The sequence below is a fragment of the Hippocampus comes genome, unplaced genomic scaffold, assembly GCF_001891065.2.
Source record: "Hippocampus comes isolate QL1 unplaced genomic scaffold, H_comes_QL1_v1.1 scaffold186, whole genome shotgun sequence".
Taxonomy (NCBI): domain Eukaryota; kingdom Metazoa; phylum Chordata; class Actinopteri; order Syngnathiformes; family Syngnathidae; genus Hippocampus; species Hippocampus comes.
The window spans coordinates 779,692-793,176 of record NW_017806236.1 but is presented as its reverse complement, the minus strand read 5'-3'; the positions used below and the strand labels follow the sequence as shown (position 1 = coordinate 793,176).

The following is a 13,485-nucleotide window of genomic DNA, read 5'->3' as shown; positions in this document are numbered from 1 at the left end:
TATATATATATATATAAAACACACACACACACACACACACACACACACTCACACTGCAACAAAACAAAGCTCTTGTGAAAGGCAATACTAAAACACAACAGTACACTAAAGTACACAAGCATCACACACACGCGATTCCAAATGACTCTCCCCAGGTAAAGATGCACACAAGAATTGTACTCACGGGCTTCATGTTGTAGCAATACATCAGTGAGTTGCTGCCCGCGCCTGAGACAGGATGAGCACAGTACATAACTCTGCTGCTTTTTCACAGTACAGTCCACACAGTGTCAGTTTCGTCCGTCGGTCGTTCGGTCGGTCGGTCGGTCACTCGGTGTCTCGACTCATGTGTATACGGTGCTCTTGGCACTTCCCTCGCCTAATCTACCCCTGCTGGTAGTGCAGCTACCCACAGACGACGTATGCAAATAAGGGCTGGACCATAACAAGGAGTAGAGAGGGGTGGCCAAGAGAGGATGTTATTACTTCAGTTGATGCACGGTTAGGACAATGATCAGCAGCCCCCCCCCCTCCCTTCCCACAGACTTCCATTGCAACATTCACAAATGAATTTCGCTTAGGTGTGCATTCGTGTGGCGCAATAGTTCGATTCACACTAAATTGTTCCCTGTGAAATTCATAAAAAATAATTAATTATGTCATAGTGAGGGAATTCCCCACCTACACACGATCAACATTCTTATCTTGGCTCCTTTATCAAATCTGAAGAGGAAATACACACTTTAAAGCACTATTTCAAGTTGTTGGTGGATCCTGAATAGAGAGTGTTTAGATAAGATCATTTTGGGCACTTTAGAGATAAATACTGGAGTTAGTCTTTTAATGCAATGCATTTTCTTGGCTGAAACTTTGAATCACAATTTGTTGATCTTGAGCAAGGGTTCTTAAAATGTCCAGTGTTTTCAATCCTTTGGCAAGGCATTGGACTAGGTCATGCTCTTTATCAACAAAATGATCTTTTTCCACCCCATTATGCATGAAAACTGAGACTGATTGAAGCAATACTGTAGCCTGAAGTAAGTTCAATTTGGGAAACCAAATATCAGACATGTGAAAGACTGATATCAGTGATCTAAACAGAGAGAAACAAATTTGCATGTGCAAAAATCTCCAAAGAAAAATTCTATCGTAAATGTTCATTTCACTCAAATTCGAGTTGCAAACTCATTTGGGGCACAGTGTACATAAACATTTGTGTTCAGACATTTCTTATTAGCATGGAAAACTTATACAAAATACTGTACAGAGATGACTGTGACGACATTTACTTCTGCAGTATTGAATCGCACATAAAAAGTGTTTTTATCCCTTTCAGGTACAGTGATTTACTAGAGTGGACAGCTATTCACAATTTGTTTTCTCTTATATTAATTAATCTTAATGTCACAATTGTGCATCAACCACTACAATGGACCCTTATGTGTTTTGCCATCCACTGCCATTATTTTTTTTCATGCCTAAAGACTAATAAAAAGTTTTTATTAAAAACACTCGAGGAAAAAAATTCCTGCTGTAGGTTATTATTATTTGTTCATGAAAAGGTTAAGGAAGACGTTAAATCCTACTCTTGTTGCCGGAAAAACACAACGGGGGGTTGATAAGTATGTTAAAACAAAAGTATGTTGCGTTAAATTATAGCGTCGATGGCAAAATATCACAATGTCCTTTTGAGTTACTCTGCAAGTCGCAAAGTGTTTGCATAAAATCAAGCCGGAGCGAGCCGCCCTTAGAGCAGAAAGCAGCGATGGCGACATAAAGATTAGCCCCTTTTAGACAGGTAAACGGGGGATAACACAGCCTTGTCTGACCCACATTTACAAATAGAATCAAGGTTGTAGGCACGTGTGTGGCGGCCGGGTTAAAGGTCCTTCACTCTGTCTGGGTGAACGGCAAATGGGTGGCACATTAACACGCAGACTTCCGCGAGGAAGTTAAACCCGAAGTCCGATGCGATAACGTACGCTGACATGTCTCCCAAAAAAGCTGACACGTTTACTTGGAAATTCCTATGCTAATAAACACACTTTAGCATTCAAATTAGTATCATCGTACCGTAAAATATCATGAATCACACGCACCCGTGTATAATTCGCTCCCCAAACTCACCCTTAAACCCTTTTTTTTCCTTTTCTGTACTTGTGTTACTCGGTATCCTTGATTTTCAGATTGAATAATATGGATAAAGATTCAAAATATCCAAATAAAGTGTCAGTGCTTTTAAATCTGGGTGAAAAACTATGCTCTTTACCCATACATATAATTAAGGAGTTTCAAATTATTTTTAAAATCATGTTCTCAAACAGTTTTTTTAGTAAGCTATTTTCTTTTAGTTTTTTACTTTGCTTTGAAATTTTACTGCTTTTAAAAGTGTGTGTGTGATTAAAAGTGTACTTTAATCACAATATGTGATGCATATTGAGTTATGTTGTGTATGAAATGCGCTATAAATATGTGATTCAGTTTTATTTTAACAACCCGAGTTACCTTTCTGTTTCTTATTAAGCCCCCTCTAATATTCTACCTCTATTTAGGATCATTTTTTGACACCCCCCCCCCAAAAAAAAAGTTAAAGGTAGTTATTCATGAGATTTTATACTACACGAATAATGTAGGTAAGGTGCGATTGAATTTTAAAGAGATCATCACATTTAGAGCTGCCACACACATTCTTGTAATTCACAGATGTCAAAGTCAAGGCCCGGGGGCCAGATCTGGCCCGCCACATCATTTTATGTGGTCCACGAAAGCAAAAAAAGCATGTCAAGTTTTCATGGTGCTTGCTAAAGTCTTAACCAAAATTTCAAATTGTCATATGTAATCCACAATAACAGTCATTATTCTTGACATCTTATTTTAAAACTAGTTATCCATCAATTTATTCTGCGCTTTGCATGTAGTATGTGGAGGTGATTAAACATTTATATGGTTTCCCAAAATTCATAACGGCCCTCCAAGGGAAACCATAACTACAATGTGGCCCGCGACAAAAATGAGTTTGACACCCCTGTTGTAATTCAATTGAAAACAACAAAACACAATGAAATAGTCAACAAAATAAGCATTAAATATATTAACTGTGTTCAGTACCATCCTGAGCTGGATGTGTTTTTATGTCGACTCATTTGTGTTTTTTGGGTATCTTCTTTGATTTATAGGGAAAAAAAATAAGGTGGCACTTGAGGTGGTACAATAAAGGTTTCAATATAAATATTGTTGACTAAAAACAATAATATGAAGTTGCTCCAACAATGACTAAAGACAAGCTTAATCAAATTAAATTGTCTTCATGCGGAATCAAAGAGTCTCTAGTGAGATTTTATTTCAGATTTGTTTCAGCGATTTTAAAACACAAATGCAGTTACACATGTTAAAACCTCACTTCAAACATTACTGGGATGATTAATTCAATCGGTGTAGTGGTGACAGTCGGCCTTAAAAAGAAAATAATTATGTTTCAGTTGTATTCTATCAGGGAATAGTTTGGACCAGTGCCACAGAATAAATCCTGCTCTACCTTTTTAGGTTCTACTCTACTGTAGTTTTTGATGGTACCAAAATGCAATGTTTCAAGATCACCAACGGCGCATAATGAACTAATTTAGCGCAGCGGAATAGCAACACGTCGCTATGAATAGCACAAGAAGGCACGCCCATGCTTGCAGTTTTTCATTTGTAGCGTAACTGCCTCGCAGTTCCGAGGTTGTGGGCTGACATCCGTCCTCAAAGTGTTTTTCATTCAAGGGACTGCCTATGTTTAAGATCCACGACTGACCTTCAGGGTAACATGAAAGAGCACTTTGTCAGCCAGCACTATTGACTGAAATCAAACTGTGCTGCGTTGATCTCAATCTCGTCAGGAGGTGAGCTGTGTCGACCACAAATTCTAATCCTGACTCTTCACGCTAGTGTTAACTGGGTTAGCAGGTCAAGCTCTCCATCTTTCTCATTCCACTTAATTACGAAGGAGTACTTGGATTTTGATTTGTTGTTTAAAAACAGAACGAGTCGTGTCCAACATCAATTTAATATCGAGTTTTTCTTCCTCATCAAACCGAGCCAAGAACACCAGCAGCTCCCGCGTGACCTTTTCCACTGACAGAGATCAGTTTTCTCATCTTAGATAGTCGGCACGCACACACATAGCCAAACCCTGCGGATAAATGATCCAAGAGCAAATATATACAGTCCCCTAACCCTGAACTTTGCATCAATCTTAGCTAATTGCGGTCTTGTCAGGGGGTGCGATTATTCAAACAGGTAATGCAAATGTTAATGAGTTCAAATTTGCATATCTTTATTTTCCCATGGCTGAAATGTCATTGATTATGACGCTCTACATTGAAGAATGTCACTCCTGATGGCCCCATGATTATGTCGCTGGCCATTATGAGGCCGAAAAAAAAATGAGCATCTGAGAGGAGAGGAGGGGGTAAAAAAAAAAAAAAAGACGCTGCGAAGCTTAACATTCAGTTAAATTGGATTAAACCTGTTTAAGGACGACAGATAAAAGCACATTCCCACAATCGTGCCATTATGACCACCACAGATTGTTGAATTTTGGCAGGCTATCGCAGCCTTTTAGAATAATTTCACAGATGCGCAATCGCTTCTACAGCACAATTTAAAAAAAGGATTCTTTGTTCCTCTTTTTTGTGAGATATTGTGCACACTATGCACAAGTTGCAGTTGGCACGATGCTCTTCGTCATGCGCCTGGTTTGACATGGCTTAAATAAGTATCTTCCTGCCAGTGATTGGCATTCGCACAAGAAGGGGTGAGTGGGACTGGGGAGCAGATGGTGACATTCCACATGACCAGACTGATCAATCAGCATGCTGGGACGCAGGTGCAGCGCAGGCGGGCAGCACCGGACCGTTGATTTCACCATCTACAGGGCACAAACACCAAACGTGGCACCGAACGTGGCACCCCGAGGGCCAGCGTGCTCCAGCATCCCGTTGCGCCAAGGTTGATGACATCACAATTTTCCCATCCGCCCTTCCGCGGAAAGCCAAGAATAATGATCAGGGGCAGCCTGGCGTGTTTGTGTGAGTGACAACTGAAGGCACTCCCATGTTTCTACCTGTGTGTCATCTGGTCCTCCAAAAAAAAAAAACGTGTGTCTGAAAAGTTCCAGGACTGATGTCAGCAAATACATATTTTTGGAGTTAAATCACATACTTGTGATTTTTACGTGTTCCGGTATTTGTGGAATTTATTCTGTCTGTTTGTGAATATACTTGTGTATCTGAAAAACACATGAAAATCACGGATGTATTTTTATGAATAACTTAATAGTTACTCAATCAGACTTGATGAGGAGTTGGAAATATGTACTTTTTTGCAACCCTTTTTGGTGGAATTGATGCGGTTCGGACACATCCAGACTCTGTCCCCATTGGCCCCCGCACTAATTGAGTTCGAAACCCCAAATATTGTCAGAGTTATTTCCTTGATTAATGATGTCAATTTACTGGTATTACCAGTAAATTGACATCATTAATATTGTCAGAGTTATTTCCTTGATTAATGATGTCAATTTACTGGTATTACCAGTAAATTGACATCATTAATATTGTCAGAGTTATTTCCTTGATTAATGATGTCAATTTACTGGTATTACCAGTAAATTGACATCATTAATATTGTCAGAGTTATTTCCTTGATTAATGATGTCAATTTACTGGTATTACCAGTAAATTGACATCATTAATATTGTCAGAGTTATTTCCTTGATTAATGATGTCAATTTACTGGTATTACCAGTAAATTGACATCATTAATATTGTCAGAGTTATTTCCTTGATTAATGATGTCAATTTACTGGTATTACCAGTAAATTGACATCATTAATATTGTCAGAGTTATTTCCTTGATTAATGATGTCAATTTACTGGTATTACCAGTAAATTGACATCATTAATATTGTCAGAGTTATTTCCTTGATTAATGATGTCAATTTACTGGTATTACCAGTAAATTGACATCATTAATATTGTCAGAGTTATTTCCTTGATTAATGATGTCAATTTACTGGTATTACCAGTAAATTGACATCATTAATATTGTCAGAGTTATTTCCTTGATTAATGATGTCAATTTACTGGTATTACCAGTAAATTGACATCATTAATATTGTCAGAGTTATTTCCTTGATTAATGATGTCAATTTACTGGTATTACCAGTAAATTGACATCATTAATATTGTCAGAGTTATTTCCTTGATTAATGATGTCAATTTACTGGTATTACCAGTAAATTGACATCATTAATATTGTCAGAGTTATTTCCTTGATTAATGATGTCAATTTACTGGTATTACCAGTAAATTGACATCATTAATATTGTCAGAGTTATTTCCTTGATTAATGATGTCAATTTACTGGTATTACCAGTAAATTGACATCATTAATATTGTCAGAGTTATTTCCTTGATTAATGATGTCAATTTACTGGTATTACCAGTAAATTGACATCATTAATATTGTCAGAGTTATTTCCTTGATTAATGATGTCAATTTACTGGTATTACCAGTAAATTGACATCATTAATATTGTCAGAGTTATTTCCTTGATTAATGATGTCAATTTACTGGTATTACCAGTAAATTGACATCATTAATATTGTCAGAGTTATTTCCTTGATTAATGATGTCAATTTACTGGTAATACCAGTATGACATCATTATTGGAAATTTAGCCACAGGCTTGCCTTCAATTTACTTTCAGGATGTATATTTTTTTAATGAATTGATAATGAATGAATTTATTACTGGAAAGCCTTGCAGCAAAACATTTTGACCAGAAAAAAATAATAGCTCAACCACCTTTGCTTTTCTCTGCCTATAAGTGGAATGTGCGTGGATGGTTGTTTGTCTATACAGGTCCTGTGATTTACTGGTGACCGGTCCAGAGTGTATACTCAAGATGGGTGGAAGCATGGGATAAAGAATGGGTGAATGAAAGGTTGCAAAGAAGGAAGAGATGAAGGAAAGTATGGTACAAAGATGGTTGGCCTGGTGGGCCAGTGGTTAGCGCGTCGACCTCCCAGTGCAGAGGTACCAGGGTTCAATTCCAGCTCCGGCCTCCCTGTGTGGAGTTTGCATGTTCTCCCCGAGCCTGCGTGGGTTTTCTCCGGGTACTCCGATTTCCTCCCACATTCCAAAAACGTGCATGGCAGGCTGATTGAACACTCAAAATTGTCCCTAGGTGTGAGTGTGAGCGCGGATGGTGGTTCGTCTCTGTGTGCTCTGCGATTGGTTGGCAACCGGTTCAGGGTGTCCCCCGCCAACTGCCCGAAGACAGCTGGGATAGGCTCCAGCACCCACCCCCCCGCGACCCTTGTGAGTATAAAATGGATCGGAAAATATTACTGCAAATGTGTGATTCTCTTCAACATCCAAACGTTCAAGTAATCCTGGGACAGTGTCAGTGAAAACAACAATTACTTTCTAAAGAACACTTTGTATCACATCTCGTTAAATTGTGCAGGTGTATCTATGAAGTGGCTAGTGAGCACATATTCCTACGACCGCAGTTTCAAGCAGATGCTTTAAAAGTGAGCATGATGATATTTGATAGAGCTCATTAGATTGTTCATGTCTACTTGGTGAGCGTAAGCAGAAAGAGCAGTGTATGTTTTAAAATTAACCACAGTACATAAATTTAGCAATCGTGGTCTCTGTTTGAGCTTGGAAAGTGACAGTTCAGCTCTTCCCTCAGCATCCTCTTTTCCCTGGAGAAGGGGGTCAGGGGGTACATTTTTGGTTATGCTCAGGAAAAACTGGATTTGATCATTAGTCAAAGTGCATGAAACTGGTGTCTCTGAATGAAGGCTCCGTGAGGCCGTGTTGTCGGAAAGGAAGGACAGTAGTCAATGTTTGATACCTGCTGGCGTGACTCTGTGCCGAGGATCTGCGGTGGCTTTGGGATAAGACACCAACGTGGTGAGCAGATATTGCAGTCTGGCCTGAGTGCTTTAAGAAGAGGGGGTTGTAAGAGGATTGGAGCTGCCATGAAAGCGCACGTGCGAGCTAGACTCATCCACCTCTGCGCCGTCGTGACCTCGCTGGCCCACATTCAGCGGCGAACCTATGACGGGAAGACGGGTGGCTTTAGGTCTCTGTCTATCGTGTGACCTGCTTGATGTCCAATCAACGCGGCCGGAAACGCACTGTTATGTGAGCTCTCAAAACACACATTGTATTTTACTTGAGACTTGTGTTTTGCCGTGCAATAAAGCCTCATTTTTTGTCCCCTTAGCTTTAATAGCCACCTCACGCAGGTATGGTGCATCCAACAACATTACAACAATATTGAAAGAATAATAAAATACAGAAAGGTGCCCGATTTCTAACACGCTAGTACTCACTAAAGTCATTCAAAAAATAAATATACATCATGGGACATGTAAGAAATGGAAACTAGTATTTAGAGCTTGAACATAGAGAGCCCTTGAGGGAGTCTTCAACTTCACATATGCATCATCTCACGTGTCCATATCATAATTTTTAAACACACGAGGAAGGAGCAAGATTCACGTTTTCAAGATGGAAATACAGTCACGAGTTGGAATTTGTGTCAGCTGAAGACGATTATTAAGGTTAGTGTGCTATTGATGGACTGTTATCTAGCTTCAATAACCCTGTTTCAACTTTAAATAGTCTCCATCTTATCCGTGGCCCTAATGAGGCCATGCTATTTTAAAAAACTATACATTTTGTAACGGAAACCATTGGGGGGGGGGGGTTGAGTAATGAAAATACATCGGGCAGTGAAAGTACAGCACTGTAGTTTTCTTGGGTTGTTGCTTGCTTTATTGGATGATCTGTTTCTCTTAAAATCACAAGTGCAATGAACGCGATTGCCGCTGATGTCTATCTGCTGTCTGAGGGCCAGACAGGCTGCACTCATGAGATACGGCGAGACGTTGCCATGTTACCGACGCAAACATGGCGGCCACATTGAGAGAAGTCTTGCGTAAATCTCCATATTTGGAAGAAGGAGCAAGGGCAAGAAGCCTGAGATGCGACCTTTCGACCCAAATGGGAAGTGACAGGAGATTGACAGTCACATAAATCAGTCCAGAATAGGCAGCGACACAAGGTCAAAAATAGAGTAAGAAAACAATGACCAAACGAGAACGAGGAGAAGGGGGGGGGGGGGACACATTTTCTTGAGATTTAGAAGAAGTGTCATGGCTTCACACCTTCAGTGTTGTTCACAAGTCAACAAGGTTGGACAAACGAGTGTGACACCTTGTGAAAATCAGACAGATCCAAGTCTGGCCACTGCACATATAAGAGGGGGAAGAAATGGGTCATTTGCAGAATCGGAGGACATTTTGGCTTCAAAATTCTTGAAAAACAAACCTTCAACGTTTCTGATTTTATGCGACATATTCATCAGTGGTAGGTAATAAACTATCAACGGCTTGATTAACTCATCTTAGAGCAATACATACCTGATTTGTTGAGTGTCATTGTAATCACAGAAACAGAGTTGCAGGTAAGGGGAGTTACAAATCCGGATGTCATGTTAGCTTTCTCTCAGGAGTAGAAACTACCTTTTTAGCTAGCAGTTACTGCAAACCAAAAGGACAAATACTACTAATGTAAATAAGGAAAGAAAAAAAAATGTAAATGAATTGTCTTATTCTGATCATAAGCACAGCAGGATTGCACAAGGTAGAGTGAGACATTCAATTAAGGCTAAATATTTTATAAAAATGTTTTTTAAAAAATTAGGAGAGAGGACATATCTTTGCTCCATCCATTCTTTTGCAAAATTGTTTGATGATGTCAAGTCCAGCGCATCATGTGATTCACTGCTTCCCTCTTCTTTGAACCAAACAAGTGTTGCCACAGTTGCAAGAGACAGCAATGAAAGAAATAATATTTAGAAAATGCAATCATATTTGATACTCAATGCAAGGGGAGTAAAATGGTAATTCGGGGGGTACTCCAGACATATGTCCTCCGATTCTGGAATGATCCAAATACTGTGAAGTCTAGAGCACACACAGGAAGTGTTCCATCACATAAAAGGTATTAATATGGAGAATAGTTGACCCCGTGGTTGCCACATGTCAAGGTTCTGCATCATCTCGTTTTTTTGGTGTTTTTTTTCAACAAAGTAAGCGGGTCGGACTTTGCGAATGCACACCAGAAATCCGGCGCTAAATCACTCCTTGATTGCTTTACGGCGCACCTAAAACACGCCTCTGCGACAAAGGCTCGCACACATGCACAACACATTTCAGACAGCTACATGTGGGTGCTGCTGTACATGCTAACAGTGTCGCTTTTGTCATGTGCAGACGTTTGGAGATCGGAGGAATGTGGGGAATCATAAAAAGACTCTTTCTTCTCAAATGCATAACTGAAAGGCCAGGGTCTTATGAGGCCCAAAAACATTCCAAAATAGCCTGACAAAGAAAAGTCGGGGGTGCCACTGGTCAAGTTAGCTCTTTCGGGATAGGTCGCGCATTTTGTTAAATTGATGAAAAATGCGACACACCTCGTAATAAGTGAATCAATTTCATTTTTCCATCCGATCAGTGAAGCAAAATGGAAGTGTTGTCAGTTACAATCGTGGAAGAAAAGTATGTTATGGTGTCATTCTGATTAATATAATGATAAAGATTCAACATTTTCAACCAAAAAGAATATTTTGTTTTGAATTTAGAAGTAGATTATATTTGGTTTTGAATGTCAAAGTAGTTAAATCCACAAACCAGCAAATGTCATCACATAATCAGAACCTCAACATTCTACAGTAAAGCGATAATTAAAACTCTAATAAGACAAAAACTTTTTACAAAAAAAAAAAATAATAATAATAATCAGAGATGAAGGTAAACATTTCTGGATGATTTTGTTTTTCTGGGCTGATTCCTAATCTGCTCTAGTTTTTCTCTAGCCTGTCAGGTTTTCATCATCATCATCATCATTGTCATCATCATCATAATATATGCAATATATTATGAGTCATATTTATGTTCAGAAAGAGTTGGGATTTTTTTTCTGAAACGTCATAGCTATAAATCATAACGCATAGTAAAATACATCAGCGTTATTTTACACTCAGAAAGGTGAGAACATTGTCTAGAAGATAAAATATCCATATTTCGCAAGCCTTGATAAGTCAAACCTGAAAACAAAAAATTAATATATCTCAAACACCTGACATTTTAGATGCACCTGTATGGCCTTGTTTTTGGACCCAAACCCCTCCTACTGTGTCACCCGATGCAGCACCAGCATGTTACCGAGTTTTGCCACCATCCACTTCTTTTGCCATCAGTGAGTGACCATCAAAGCAGTCTGACCTGCACACACAACACAAACATGACAAGAAACTAAACTAAAAATGGAATAGAAGTTGAGCAATGTGATGCGAGGGATTTATAATATATTTCCTCATGTCTTGCTATTTCACAGTTACATACTGCTGCTTGCATACCACCCCAGTGCTGTCATGCATTATGTTTCATGTGATGAGCAGCGCAGTAACACTACCCGCATCTATCAACAGATGGCACTATAAAATAAGTCATGTACTTCGGGCTTGTTTTTATTGGCCTACTGACTTCATTCTGAGCTTGCACTAAAATGTTTCCCCAGTGACCTCTGTAGACTGTATGTTTAATGCATTGCTCTCTTACACTGACTCTTAATATGCGTTTTTTTAAAGTGCATTTTTTTTTACTCAAAGTAGCTTAACAGATGTGACCCCTGTATCGGTTTTATTCCAGTTTATTTTACCTAGGTTTTATTTTTTAATACTGTGACTCAGATTACACATGTGGAGGAAAACAGAGTGTTGGCAAAAAGAAAATTTGTGAATTTCGCCCATTTTGTTTTGTTTTCAGCTTTTTACCCCCAGACTGCATGGTCACAAGTAGACAGGGGGAATCCGTGTATCATTCGTTCTTTACACGGATTAGGGGGGCCTCAGATTGGAATTATGCTCCCCGCCAGATCATACGATATTGAAATGATTTGATTTCATATTTCATTCTGTCCGTTTATTGGGCTGTCATTGTCACTATCTGATTAAAGCGCTACCGACAACAGCGCCTCTATTGGTCAATTGCGACATTACACTCAACAAATAACGTCAGCTTCCAGAGGAAGCAATGCCGAATTCCGGTTTGCATTTTCAAAATACATGGTTCGTTATTTGTTGACGGTTTTATGTGTTGAATCATAAATGTCACCGCTTTGCTGTAAATTGCACTTGAGTATGAGTTATGAATGGTGAGTTATGAATGGCCTTGAAAGTGAGCAAAAGGATTTTGAAATGTAATTAAAATGTCAGAGGTAGCCAAGTGGGGCTGGTGTAAGACTGGTGTGATGTGGTGGACGAAGCAGGTTCTGTTTATGACTCAAGCAACATTTTGGAGCAGTTGGAGTTGGTGGAGGGATTTGGAATGGGGGGTGAGGGAGGGGAGATCTATATTATGGAGATAGTAACATGTGGCCTGCATGATTTTGCAGTGCTGTCGACGATGACACCAAGACTCCCAAATGGTGCAATTGTCAACTCTAATGAAACAGTTTGTTTTGGCGATTGAATATTTTGACTCAACTAGAAGAATTTGTTGCTATTAAATTTAAGAAAGTTTTCTCTGATCTAAGATTTTAGTTCAGCAAGACCATCTGTGAGATATGAAGGAGAGGGGAAGAGTTGGTTTTTCCACAGCAGTGAAAACAAACGTTGTATTTGCAGAAGATATTGAAAATTGGAATGAGGTAAGTAATGAAGAGGAGCTGCCAAGACAGAGCCGCAAAGTTTCATGTTTTAACATGAGAAGTTATCACATTAAAATGTGATGTTTGACTTCTGGTTGAGGTCACTGGGGAGTCCATTTTTTTTTGCAAGTTGTTATAGCAATGTAATTACACTGATTTTCTATCTTACTTATTTTTTAAAAATAAAAGAATCCTTTCAAAAGATTTAAGATTTTTAAATAAGATACCTACACTGGCATCTGCAAATGACCTGAACCAGACTAAATTGCTTTGATTAGTTTTTTCGAAAGCCAAAACCAAACTTACCACGTTTAGACATAACTTACTCCATTCACATGTGAAATTTATCACTTTACAATGAAACGTGATGTTGACGTTTCTGGTGTGGCATCAATATACTGTACTTCCGTAATTTTCAGTTAAGATACTTGTACCTGGCCAAATATCGTTTTCAGGGTAGCTGTGGCGCTATGGGGCTTATCAGCCTGCTAGTGCTATCTAACTGCAGGAGGTATCTTTACAATGATCTTATTTTGAATTCACTTGTACCTCACGTTACCAGTTATTGATCATGTGATCGAAGACTATGGAAGTAAACCAGAAAATTAAACACATTTGTGAGACTTTAAGATAGCGGTCACCAACATGGTCGACACCAAGGAGTACATGAGTAGCCTGCGTGCCTGGTCTAAAAATAGCTCACCAGTA

The 13,485-nt window shown here is 39.0% G+C and overlaps 1 protein-coding gene across 1 annotated transcript in view; it reads right to left on the bottom strand.

The window, feature by feature from the left end:
- Positions 1-308, bottom strand: part of LOC109507481 (transcription factor 12-like) — a 9,239-nt gene extending 8,931 nt beyond the window's left edge. The window contains exon 1 of the mRNA XM_019856938.1: positions 185-308. Within this exon, the coding sequence (XP_019712497.1) occupies positions 185-253 (69 nt within the window). The 5' untranslated portion in view covers positions 254-308. The remainder of the gene's footprint in view (positions 1-184) is intronic.
- Positions 309-13,485: the final 13,177 nt, after the last annotated feature.